Here is a 12,500-nt window from a genome sequence, read left to right as displayed (position 1 = left end):
GAGGGGGGGGAATTGGCACAAGGACTAAATTGGGAGGGGGAGAAAACAGAGAAAAATCGGAGAAAGAGAGATACAAAAAAATTTAAAATAAAAATGGCGGATCTGTCGCAAGAATAAAAAACCTACTGTACATACAGTAGATTTCATTCTCTGTTCTTCATGCACGCCTGGTGATATTAAATCCAAATTGAACTCTCCCATTTGAGAGACAAGATTTCGCCCAATCCATAGATGGCCATAGATGGATTATAATTGGCTATAATAAGGTCATTTATAGGCCTCATATTCTATATTCTATAATAATATTTCAAATTGCATGGGTCCGGATGGCAGAATTTAGTACTGTATCTACAAAACCTTCTGTTTAATCATCTTCCCTTTATTAATTTCCTTAGATCTGTTGTACATATGATCTCAAGAAGGTACTGAACGAACTCAGTGGTAGTTTTTCATGTCTGGTCATTTTTAGCATGGTGTTATTCACTGTCAAAGATGCAAAGAAAAATCATAATTCATATTCTCCTTTGTTTCATCACAATTTAAGCAAGCCTAGTAATAGACACAATATTTAGGACACTGGGAATACATTAACCGAGGTCCATAGATGTCCCTAGATACCAAGAACATGCAGCATGTAGAAGTGGAGCAATATTCCATTTACTTAGGTATGTATTTTAGGCGGATTTTCAGAAAATAGGGCTCCAGGTTTAAGGTTAAGAATAACAGAATAACATATTAAGAATAACATAATAACATATTACAGATTAAGAATAACAGAATAACCGAATAATATATTACAGATTAAGAATAACAGAATAACAGATTAATATATTACAGATTAAGAATAACAGAATAACAGATTAATATATTACAGATTAAGAATAACAGAATAACGACCAGCGATTTCTAAATTCCTTTTGGAGATACAAGGAAATAGACGGTGATGTACACTTAAACATAATTCACATTTTCATGTATAGTTACAGATTAATAACTGATCATTTCCATTGATAATTATTGATAATTTTATGGCCCTTGATGCTTGATGATAAGTCAGCTAGGCCTTCAATCTTTAGAATTCATCAATTGTTTACTTTGTGAAACTGTGATAATTTTGCTAATGTTTACTGTGATACAAATCTAGAACAGATCATGTGTATTGATTGATTATTAATGATCCTTCCAGGCCTCTGATGTTGGACGACGGTTCCCCCAGCCCTCCTGTCTCCAAGTACAGCCACAGTCACCAGATGGAGACCCTCCATGAGCCTTTCTACATCCAGTCGGTAACTAACCTGAACTAACCATGAGCCCTTCTACATCCAGTCGGTAACTAACCTGAACTAACCATGAGCCCTTCTACATCCAGTCGGTAACTAACCTGAACTAACCATGAGCCCTTCTACATCCAGTCGGTAACTAACCTGAAATAACCATGAGCCCTAACATAACCTCACCTAACCTAACCTAAACTAACCTAACCTAACCTAACCTAACCTAACCTAACCTAACCTAACCTAACCTAACCTCACCTAACCTAACCTAACCTCACCTAACCTCACCTAACCTCACCTAACCTCACCTAACCTAACCTCACCTAACCTAACCTAACCTAACCTCACCTAACCTCACCTAACCTAACCTCACCTAACCTCACCTAACCTAACCTCACCTAACCTAACCTAACCTCACCTAACCTCACCTAACCTAACCTCACCTAACCTAACCTCACCTAACCTCACCTAACCTAACCTCACCTAACCTAACCTAACCTAACCTAACCTCACCTAACCTCACCTAACCTAACCTCACCTAACATAACCTAACATAACCTAACGTAACATAACCTAACCTAAGCTAACCTCACCTAACATAACCTCACCTAACATAACCTAACCTCACCTAACCTAACCTAACCTAACCTAACCTAACCTCACCTAACCTAACATAACCTCACCTAACCTAACCTAACCTCACCTAACCTAACCTAACCTCACCTAACCTCACCTAACCTAACCTCACCTAACCTAACCTCACCTAACCTCACCTAACCTAACCTCACCCAACCTAACCTAACCTCACCTAACCTCACCTAACCTAACCTCACCTAACATAACCTAACATAACCTAACCTAACATAACCTAACCTAACATAACCTAACCTAACCTAACCTCACCTAACATAACCTAACATAACCTAACCTAACATAACCTAACCTAACCTAACATAACCTAACCTAACCTAACCTAACCTCACCTAACATAACCTAACATAACCTAACCTAACATAACATAACCTAACATAACATAACCTAACCTAACATAACCTAACCTAACCTAACCTCACCTAACATAACATAACATAACCTAACCTAACATAACCTAACCTAACATAACCTAACCTAACCTAACCTCACCTAACATAACCTAACATAACCTAACCTAACATAACATAACCTAACATAACATAACCTAACATAACATAACCTAACCTCACCTAACCTCACCTAACCTAACCTAACCTCACCTAACATAACCTAACATAACCTAACCTAACATAACATAACCTAACCTAACCTAACCTAACCTAACCTCACCTAACCTCACCTAACCTAACCTCACCTAACCTCACCTAACCTAACCTAACCTCACCTAACCTCACCTAACCTAACCTCACCTAACATAACCTAACCTCACCTAACCTCACATAACATAACCTAACCTAACATAACCTAACCTCACCTAACCTCACCTAACCTAACCTAACCTAACCTCACCTCACCTAACCTCACCTAACCTAACCTAACCTCACCTAACCTAACCTAACCTCACATCACCTAACCTCACCTAACCTAACCTAACCTCACCTAACATAACCTAACCTCACCTAACCTCACCTAACCTAACCTAACCTAACCTAACCTCACCTAACATAACCTAACCTCACCTAACCTCACCTAACCTCACCTAACATAACCTAACCTAACCTCACCTAACATAACATAACCTAACCTCACCTCACCTAACCTAACCTAACCTCACCTAACCTCACCTAACATAACCTAACCTCACCTCAGCTAACCTAACCTCACCTAACATAACCTAACCTCACCTAACCTAACCTCACCTAACCTCACCTAACATAACCTAACCTCACCTAACATAACCTAACCTCACCTCGCCTAACATAACCTAACCTCACCTAACCTAACCTAACCTAACCTAACCTAACCTAACCTCACCTAACCTAACATAACCTCACCTAACATAACCTAACTAACCTAACCTTACCTTACCTAACCTAACCTCACCTAACATAACCTAACCTCACTTAACCTAACCTAACCTCACCTAACCTAACCTCACCTAACCTCACCTAACCTCACCTAACCTAACCTCACCTAACATAACCTCACCTAACCTAACCTAACCTTACCTTACCTAACCTAACCTCACCTAACATAACCTAACCTCACTTAACCTAACCTAACCTAACCTAACCTAACCTCACCTAACCTAACCTCACCTAACCTCACCTAACCTAACCTAACCTCACCTAACATAACCTCACCTAACCTCACCTAACCTCACCTAACCTCACCTCACCTAACCTCACCTCACCTAACATAACCTAACCTAACCTCACCTCACCTAACCTCACCTAACATAACCTAACTAACCTAACCTTACCTAACCTAACCTCACCTAACATAACCTAACCTCACTTAACCTAACCTAACCTAACATAACCTCACCTAACCTAACCTCACCTAACCTCACCTAACCTAACATAACCTCACCTAACCTAACCTCACCTAACCTCACCTAACCTAACATAACCTCACCTAACCTAACCTCACCTAACCTCACCTAACCTAACCTAACCTCACCTCACCTCACCTAACATAACCTAACCTCACCTAACCTAACCTAACCTAACCTCACCTAACCTAACATAACCTAACTAACCTAACCTTACCTAACCTAACCTCACCTAACATAACCTAACCTCACTTAACCTCACCTAACCTAACATAACCTCACCTAACATAACCTAACTAACCTAACCTTACCTAACCTAACCTCACCTAACATAACCTAACCTCACTTAACCTAACCTAACCTAACATAACCTCACCTAACCTAACCTAACCTAACATAACCTCACCTAACCTCACCTAACCTAACCTAACCTCACCTAACATAACATAACCTAACCTAACCTCACCGAACATAAGATAACCTCACATAACCTCACCTAACCTCACCTAACCTAACCTAACCTCACCTAACATAACATAACCTAACCTAACCTCACCGAACATAACGTAACCTCACCTAACCTCACCTAACCTCACCTAACCTAACCTAACATAACCTCACATAACCTCACCTAACCTAACCTCACCTAACCTCACCTAACCTAACATAACCTAACCTCACCTAACATAACCTAACATAACCTAACCTAACATAACCTAACCTAACCTCACCTAACATAACCTAACCTCACCTAACCTCACCTAACCTAAACTAACATAACATGACCTAACCTAACATAACCTAACCTAACCTAACCTAACCTAACCAAACCCTAACCTAACCTAACATAACACTAACCTAACCTAACCTAAACTAACCTAACCTAACCTAACCTAACCTAACCTAACCTAAACTAACCTAACCCTAAACTAACCCTAACCTTTCTACATCCAGTCAGTAACTAGGTATTCAAACTAATTTACTCTCAATAACTATCAAACTAAATGAATGTGTGCAAAACACGTTTTTGATGAGATTATGTGCAAAATAAATCACCATTGTTTTATCACAGTTATTTGGACCACATGTTGTTATTGGCACAAGGTTCCTGATATTCATAGTATTTTCATAGAGGGTTCATGCCAACCAATATGGCGCACGCCACATCTAATTTCTCACGGTTGTCATTTAATGAAGGATAAATTAATGGTAATACTAATGATTATTACTATTGCTTATTAACCCTTATTAATCCATAATCCATAATCCTTCTCCCTCCTCAGCCATCCAATGAGACGGCTTCTTGCTCCAGTGGCGGGTTAACAGGGGGACCAATCATATCAGACGTTACTGACATGTCCACGCAGAGTGGATTGGCCATTCAGATGCAGCCTGAGGAGACCAGGTGAGTGACAGGGGATCTAGCCAATCACAAAAGCCTTTTTTTCTTTTTTGTTGGCAAATCCACAACATATAGATATAGATATAGACAGACAGACTACCTCCACCTTATCGACACATACCAACACACTAGCCCAGACCCACACTAGGCATAATGGATACGGTAGCCCAGTGGTACTCAGGGTTGGCAAATTCAGGAGCCACAATGACAAAAAACATTACAAAAACACGCCATTCTACTAAACAAACCAACACCAGGGCCCTGTTCCTCGTACCTGGCTAACTGAGTTAATTTTCAGGATAACTTGACATAAGCCAGATCTTTCGGTTCCCCGATGCGCGATTGTCTAAATCACTATGGCAACAGATCAGAAAGTTTGAACCTGGTCGAGCGCAGGGTTTAGTTCAGTTAGCTGGATAACCTGGCCACGCCCTCGCAAAAAGAAATGCCAGCTCCCTTCCTCACAGTCTAGATCCCATTATACCATTCTGAATTATGTTTTTGTGCTTCGTTTTTCTAGAGGGGGCTTTTGAAATGTAAAATAATAGACCTAAAATGCTGATAATATATCATATTCAGCCTATGGATTTACTTTGTCTTAAATAATGCAGGTCATAGTTATGCGGATACGGCGCTCGCGAGTCGCGACACACACTATGTGGTTATTTTAATAACGGAGCATTGCAAATGTGAATCCCGCGGTATTTGGCTCTGATTCGTTTCATATTCTCCGCTGTGGATGTATTTGCTTAACGGAGCGCCCAGATTGTGTTTCATTCAAGCATAAATTGAAGCGTCTTTATGCGTGGATTGTGGATGTGAATTACGACAAATCTGAATCTCTGGATTGTTGAATTGTATCACTGTCACTCACACGTTATTTTGATATTGTAACTGGGATTAAAATGTCTGAGGAGATGCGCTGTTTGACGAATTTGATGACGTGGACGTGACTTGAGATAATGAGGTAAAAAATAATGAGGTAAAAAAAATAAAAATAAAATATATATATATATATATATATATATATATATATATATATATATATTTTTTTTTTTTTTTTTTTATACAGTCAACATATTCTTAAATAATAGCGCTGCCCGAGGCGGGGCATGATACAGTCAACATATAGCAAAAGAGAGAGCGAGAGAGAGCTCCCGTTCTACAGTCAATATACAGTGTACAGAGAGAGAGAGAGAGAGACACATTGGAAAGAAATTGAAATGCTATTTGGCCCTAAACAGAGAGTACACAGTGGCAGAATACCTGAGCACTGTGACTGAAGATCCTTGAGCACAGCCTAGCCATCGAGAAAGGCCGCCATAGGCAGACTGTGTGTGTTAGAAAGAGAGAGAGAGAGAGAGAGAACATGTGTGTTTGTCATGTGTGTGTGTGTTAGAGAGAGACTAGAGCATGTATGACAGATTCAAAAGGACAAAGATCAACACTTAAATCCAAGAGAGAGAGAGAGAGAGAGAGAGAGAGAGACACATTGGAAAGAAATTGAAATGCTATTTGGCCCTAAACAGAGAGTACACAGTGGCAGAATACCTGAGCACTGTGACTGAAGATCCTTGAGCACAGCCTAGCCATCGAGAAAGGCCGCCATAGGCAGACTGTGTGTGTTAGAAAGAGAGAAAGAGAGAGAGAGAACATGTGTGTTTGTCATGTGTGTGTGTGTTAGAGAGAGACTAGAGCATGTATGACAGATTCAAAAGGACAAAGATCAACACTTAAATCCAACAAGAAGAGGGTATACCAGAGAAACCAAAGCAGCAAGGAGCCAATGGCCGACATCAGCTAAATAGGCTAGCCAGGTACTGTGACACCAGGCCACACACAGCTTTGGCCAATGGCCCAACGCTACCCAAGCTACACAAACGACCATTCACACACAGCACATGTCGTATCTCCAAATGTTGTGAAGTAGCATATGTTTTGCCTGGAAAAAAACATCGTTATTAACAAAACATTCGGGAGGGGAAGGAAGGAAGAGTGGGGTAATGTCATGACATTTTCATTAATTTTACCTGCACGAGGAACGCAGGGCGAAAGGCCGCAACACAGGTCTCCACGTTGACGAAAGGCCTCTCGCTGGCGGGACAAAAAGAAGCTATGGCCAGAGCCTTGTCATGGTGCAGGCCCGACTACATCTTCTGTCAAAGGGCCTGCTATTCTCAAGGCTAACTGATAGCATCAAACGAACGTTCCCAGCTGACGCTAAACAGCTAACTGGCTAACAGTTAGCTCAATCAGGCACCTGGCTGTATGTAGCTGCATACAACCAGGTGCTCTCACCAGGCACACACCGTTAGCTACTAGTAGTATTAGCTAGTCGACCAGTTTGGCTCCAGAGAGAGAGAAAGAGAGATAGGGTCAGGTCCACGGCGGGTATATAATCATAGGTTGACTCACCATAACGCAGTATCATGAGCTGTACTGTATTGTACCCATTCTGCAATCTGTTAATAAAGTTTTCAATCAATCAATCAATCAATCAACGTGGAAGGAGACTTTCTTGGCCCCACGGTGTAATTTCTTCTTCTTCTTCTTCGAGTACTTTCCGGCAGACTGGACACCTTTCGGCGTATTGCTGCCTAACAGATTTATCTGCTCACAAGTTCTCTTCTCCTTCTTTTGAAAAGACATCCACTCGCCTCGCCTCACTCCTCTGAATAGGTTAGCTAACGTTAGCCTTTAGCTAAGCTAGCTACTAGCCGACATCATGGCTATACCATGACAAGGCTCCGGCCATTTGTCCCGCTAGCGAGAGGCCTTTCGTCAACGTTCCTTGGTGACCGACCGACTGATAATGACCGACCTCTTGCTTCGTCTTGGCTGGCATAACTAAGCATAGTCAAAAGCAGCTGACTCACGCTGCCACGCCGGCGTACTACACTGTCTACACATGATGTAAGTAAAACCACTCCCTTCGTTGAAACCAATGCTGCTGCAGAACCCCAGAGGCTGAGCTCCAATAGTGAGTATGTCTGCAGACCCAGGAACAAGTCAGACACATTCTACAAACGTGTCTAATGTGAAATATATAAGCATATAAGCAAAACTAGATTTTAGGTCTGTGATGAAAAAGGGCCTCGCGGGAAGGGGGGCCTCGCAAAAAAATAAAAAAAAAATAATAAAAAAAATTAATAATTTTTTTTTTTTTTTTTTTGCGAGGCCCCCCTTCCCGCGAGGCCCTGTGCGACCGCACTGCTCGCACACCCCCTGAGGCGGCCCTGCATGTATGTATATAGTACATGATACCTAAGCACATACAGTACAGATATCCTCATAAACATATATTCATTCGTATCAATTAGATATACTCTTTGGGCTTGTTTTTATCTACTTATTCTGAAAGAGTTGAACTAATTATTTTTCGCTAGGAAGATCTCATTAGATTATTCATTCCATTAAGCCTACTGCCAGCCAGCAGGCACATTTAAAGAAATATAATCTGATTGATTGGGGTAATGAGGGACTTAAAATGAACCTATAGATTATGCATTTAACTTGTCGGCGAGGCTATTGAGCCGTACTGTATTGTACCCATTATGCAATATGTTAATAAAGTTTTCAACAATCAATCAATGCCGTTAGAAAATCAGGATTTCTGCGATCGAGACCTGCTGTCTTTTCAGGTGAGGCGGCCGCGCGCAATTATCCTGAGTATCAAGTCTGGTTCGAATTAACGAGACTGAATCAGCGTTCGAGGAACAGAGAAAGCCTGGTTTCAATCATCAGGTTAATTGAATCTGGCTAATGGGAATTTTGATGGACTTAGTTGAACCAGGTACGGGGAATAGGGCCCAGGCTACTAATAGGCGATTTACAAGCTATGAAAAAGCATGATCATGTACTGCATGCTGCACCAGTTGACCAGTAGGCTACTGACATGTATTACTGTTACCATGGCAACCTTACCTGCCCGTCATCGCAGGACAGGGACGATGATGTAGTTAATTCTGTGGGAGTTAGCTTGTCGACAATATCATAACCACAACTATTTTCACAAGTGGAGTGGTGCTCCATGCCACTATCCCTGCACCCCCAACCTGAACCCTAACCCTGGACTCTAACCCTGGACTCTAACCCTGGACTCTAACCCTGGACTCTAACCCTGGACTCTAACCCTGGACTCTAACCCTGGACTCTAACCCTGGACTCTAACCCTGGACTACACCAGAAAATACAGTAAAACTGCATAATTTACTTCGGGATAAAGCATTTTTTGGGACATAATAATAAACGTAGGCTATGTGAGATAACATTTAATGAGGGCAGGGGTTAGGGTTAGGGTTAGGGTGGTTAGGGTTAGGGTCAGGGTTAAGGGTTAAGGGTTAAGGGTTAACCCCTGTAAGGGGTAATGCACTTAAACATTACACTCCGGTCTCAATTCTCTGAATGTATAATCTTGCAAGCCATGCAGGACTTGGCATTACTGCCGCCACCCGCCAAATGCCGGTAGAATATGGCAAAATGTGGTGTTTTTTGGGCCTTTTTGCCGCCAAACAAATGCACTTCCTGTGGTGTCGTTTTGAAACAGAGCATCATGTGCGCCATCAAAATGACTAGTATGACTTGTATCTTCGTGCATCAAAAGAGTTTTCTCTCCTATCTGTGACCAGCAAGGTCTCCCCTCCATTTTCAAAAGCCGAGTTAGCGATGATTTTTTTCATCTGGTCTTCCACATAAATCCAATGCTGCTATTTCAACCAATATGTTTTGGGTTTAGGGATTCGATAAAAACAACACCCTCTGCCTCGCTGTACCTTCCCCAAGTACATCTTTCAAACATCCTATGTGGATGAAAATCCAAGTCCTTGCCACAGAAAATAATGGCTACATGTTCAAGTTCATCAAAGCGTGAGCGAATGGAATGCGGGCCTAGCTAAGGGTGGTTGTGAAGCTGTCGCCAAGGCCAAGGAAACTATAAAAGAAGGAAAGGTCATCACATCAGGATACCGGCGTTCTATGCTCTGCTTGGTGCCAGACTTCGGTGTCAGTTCTATTGAAGCCTGTATTGAAATTCTAAATATACCAGCTGTCTGAGGAAATACACATCAACCAATATACTTCAACTCAATATTGGCCAAACGGAAAGTTTCCACACTGGGCACCAACGCGCGCGCGTTCACACGCTACACAGTGATGTGATGACCCTTCCTTCTGTTATAGTGTCCTTGGCCAAGGTAGGTGGCGCTGGGATTGGTCACCTGATCCCAACCCTGCTGTGTCTCCTCTGCAGGGAGAAGTGCATGATGTTGATCAAGGAGGAGCCAGTTAGCCCCGGAGTGAGAGGAGGAGGAGGGCGAGGAGGAGGAGGAGGACAGGAGGCTGTACCACTCAACTCTTCCTGTGAAGTGTGCTCCTCGGAACCCCCCGTCCTCCCAGTGGCCATGGTGCAGTCCGTTCTGGAGGGCAGGGGCTCCTCGGGGGAGAGGAGGAGCAGGAGGCCTGCCTTGGACAGGTATTTCAACATGTGTAGAGAGCCGTCCCCAGACTTTTGGGGCCCGTATTAAAAAAAAGATTTGGGGGCCCCTTCCATTTGACCTTAAATCAGATGTCTGTGCCAGAGGGCTGCAGCTGTTTAGACACTTTACTGTTCGATTTAAATTACGATTAACATGATGATTGACCTTTCGAAAGGCCCCCTCTGATTGTCCGACTGACTTCCTTTCAACCAATTAAATAATTAGGAGGGTCTTGATTAAATAAGACCACTATCCTGAGATTTTCTTTTTTCTTTTAAAATGAATTGATGATCGTTTGGGGCCCTAAGGAAGGTCGGCCCCTGAGCACAGACCCAGCGTCCGGAAGCCCCGTCGGTGGTGACCTTGAGCGGGGTCTTCGGTGGTGACCTTGAACGGGGTCGTCGGTGGTGACCTTGAGTGGGGTCGTCGGTGGTGACCTTGAGCGGGGTCGTCGGTGGTGACCTTGAGCGTGGGTCGTCGGTGGTGACCTTGAACGGGGTCGTCGGTGGTGACCTTGAGCGGGGTCGTCGGTGGTGACCTTGAGCGGGGTCGTCGGTGGTGACCTTGAGCGGGGTCGTCGGTAGTGACCTTGAGCGGGGTCATCGGTGGTGACCTTGAACGGGGTCGTCGGTGGTGACCTTGAGCGGGGTCGTCGGTGGTGGGCCAAGCTGCCAAGCTGTAACTCGTGATTATCACACAAACAATTTTTCTTTTATAAACCTATCCTCAGAGATGGCCAATAATACAGGAAAATGTATAGTCCTTCAACAAATATATTAAAATAATGTTGGCCCGAGGTTAGAACCTGTATCCAGGAGGCTACGAGGACATGTTGGCCCGAGGTTAGAACCTGTATCCAGGGGGCTATGAGGACATGTTGGCCCGAGGTTAGAACCTGTATCCAGGAGGCTACGAGGACATGTTGGCCCGAGGTTAGAACCTGTATCCAGGGGGCTATGAGGACATGTTGGCCCGAGGTTAGAACCTGTATCCAGGGGGCTATGAGGACATGTTGGCCCGAGGTTAGAACCTGTATCCAGGAGGCTACGAGGACATGTTGGCCCGAGGTTAGAACCTGTATCCAGGGGGCTATGAGGACATGTTGGCCCAAGGTTAGAACCTGTATCCAGGGGGCTACGAGGACATGTTGGCCCGAGGTTAGAACCTGTATCCAGGGGGCTACAAGGACATGTTGGCCCGAGGTTAGAACCTGTATCCAGGAGGCTACGAGGACATGTTGGCCCGAGGTTAGAACCTGTATCCAGGAGGCTACGAGGACATGTTGGCCCGAGGTTAGAACCTGTATCCAGGGGGCTACGAGGACATGTTGGCCCGAGGTTAGAACCTGTATCCAGGGGGCTATGAGGACATGTTGGCCCGAGGTTAGAACCTGTATCCAGGGGACTACGAGGACATGTTGGCCCGAGGTTAGAACCTGTATCCAGGAGGCTACGAGGACATGTTGGCCCGAGGTTAGAACCTGTATCCAGGGGGCTACGAGGACATGTTGGCCCGAGGTTAGAACCTGTATCCAGGGGGCTATGAGGACATGTTGGCCCGAGGTTAGAACCTGTATCCAGGAGGCTACGAGGACATGTTGGCCCGAGGTTTGGATGTGCAGCAGGAAGTAGATAATAATGTGTGTGTGTCTGTGTGTGTGTGTGTGTGTGTGTGTGTGTGTGTGTGTGTGTGTGTGTGTGTGTGTGTGTGTGTGTGTGTGTGTGTGTGTGTGTGTGTGTGTGTGTGTGTGTGTGTGTGTGTGTGTGTGTGTGTGTTCAGGGTGGAGGTATCGGAGGCGGTAGAGAATGTGGACATGAGTCTGGAGGACCTACAGCAGCTTCTACTCAGGAGCCACCAGGAGG

At 43.8% G+C, this 12,500-nt stretch overlaps 1 protein-coding gene across 1 annotated transcript in view; it reads left to right on the top strand.

Annotated features, from left to right (window-relative positions):
* Nucleotides 1–12,500, top strand: part of hsf4 (heat shock transcription factor 4) — a gene marked incomplete at both ends in the record, with an annotated part of 55,206 nt that overhangs the window by 35,692 nt on the left and 7,014 nt on the right. The window contains 4 exons of the mRNA XM_084316775.1: nt 1,187–1,286; nt 5,046–5,167; nt 10,413–10,634; nt 12,418–12,500. The exon at nt 12,418–12,500 is cut by the window's right edge and continues 29 nt beyond it. Coding sequence (XP_084172901.1) covers nt 1,187–1,286; nt 5,046–5,167; nt 10,413–10,634; nt 12,418–12,500 — 527 coding nt within the window. The remainder of the gene's footprint in view (nt 1–1,186; nt 1,287–5,045; nt 5,168–10,412; nt 10,635–12,417) is intronic.

This window comes from Notolepis coatsorum (assembly GCF_963971535.1).
Source record: "Notolepis coatsorum genome assembly, chromosome: 6".
NCBI classification, from domain to species: Eukaryota; Metazoa; Chordata; class Actinopteri; order Aulopiformes; family Paralepididae; genus Notolepis; species Notolepis coatsorum.
The sequence above is the reverse complement of the archived record's forward strand: the minus strand, read 5'-3'. Positions and strand labels throughout refer to the sequence as shown.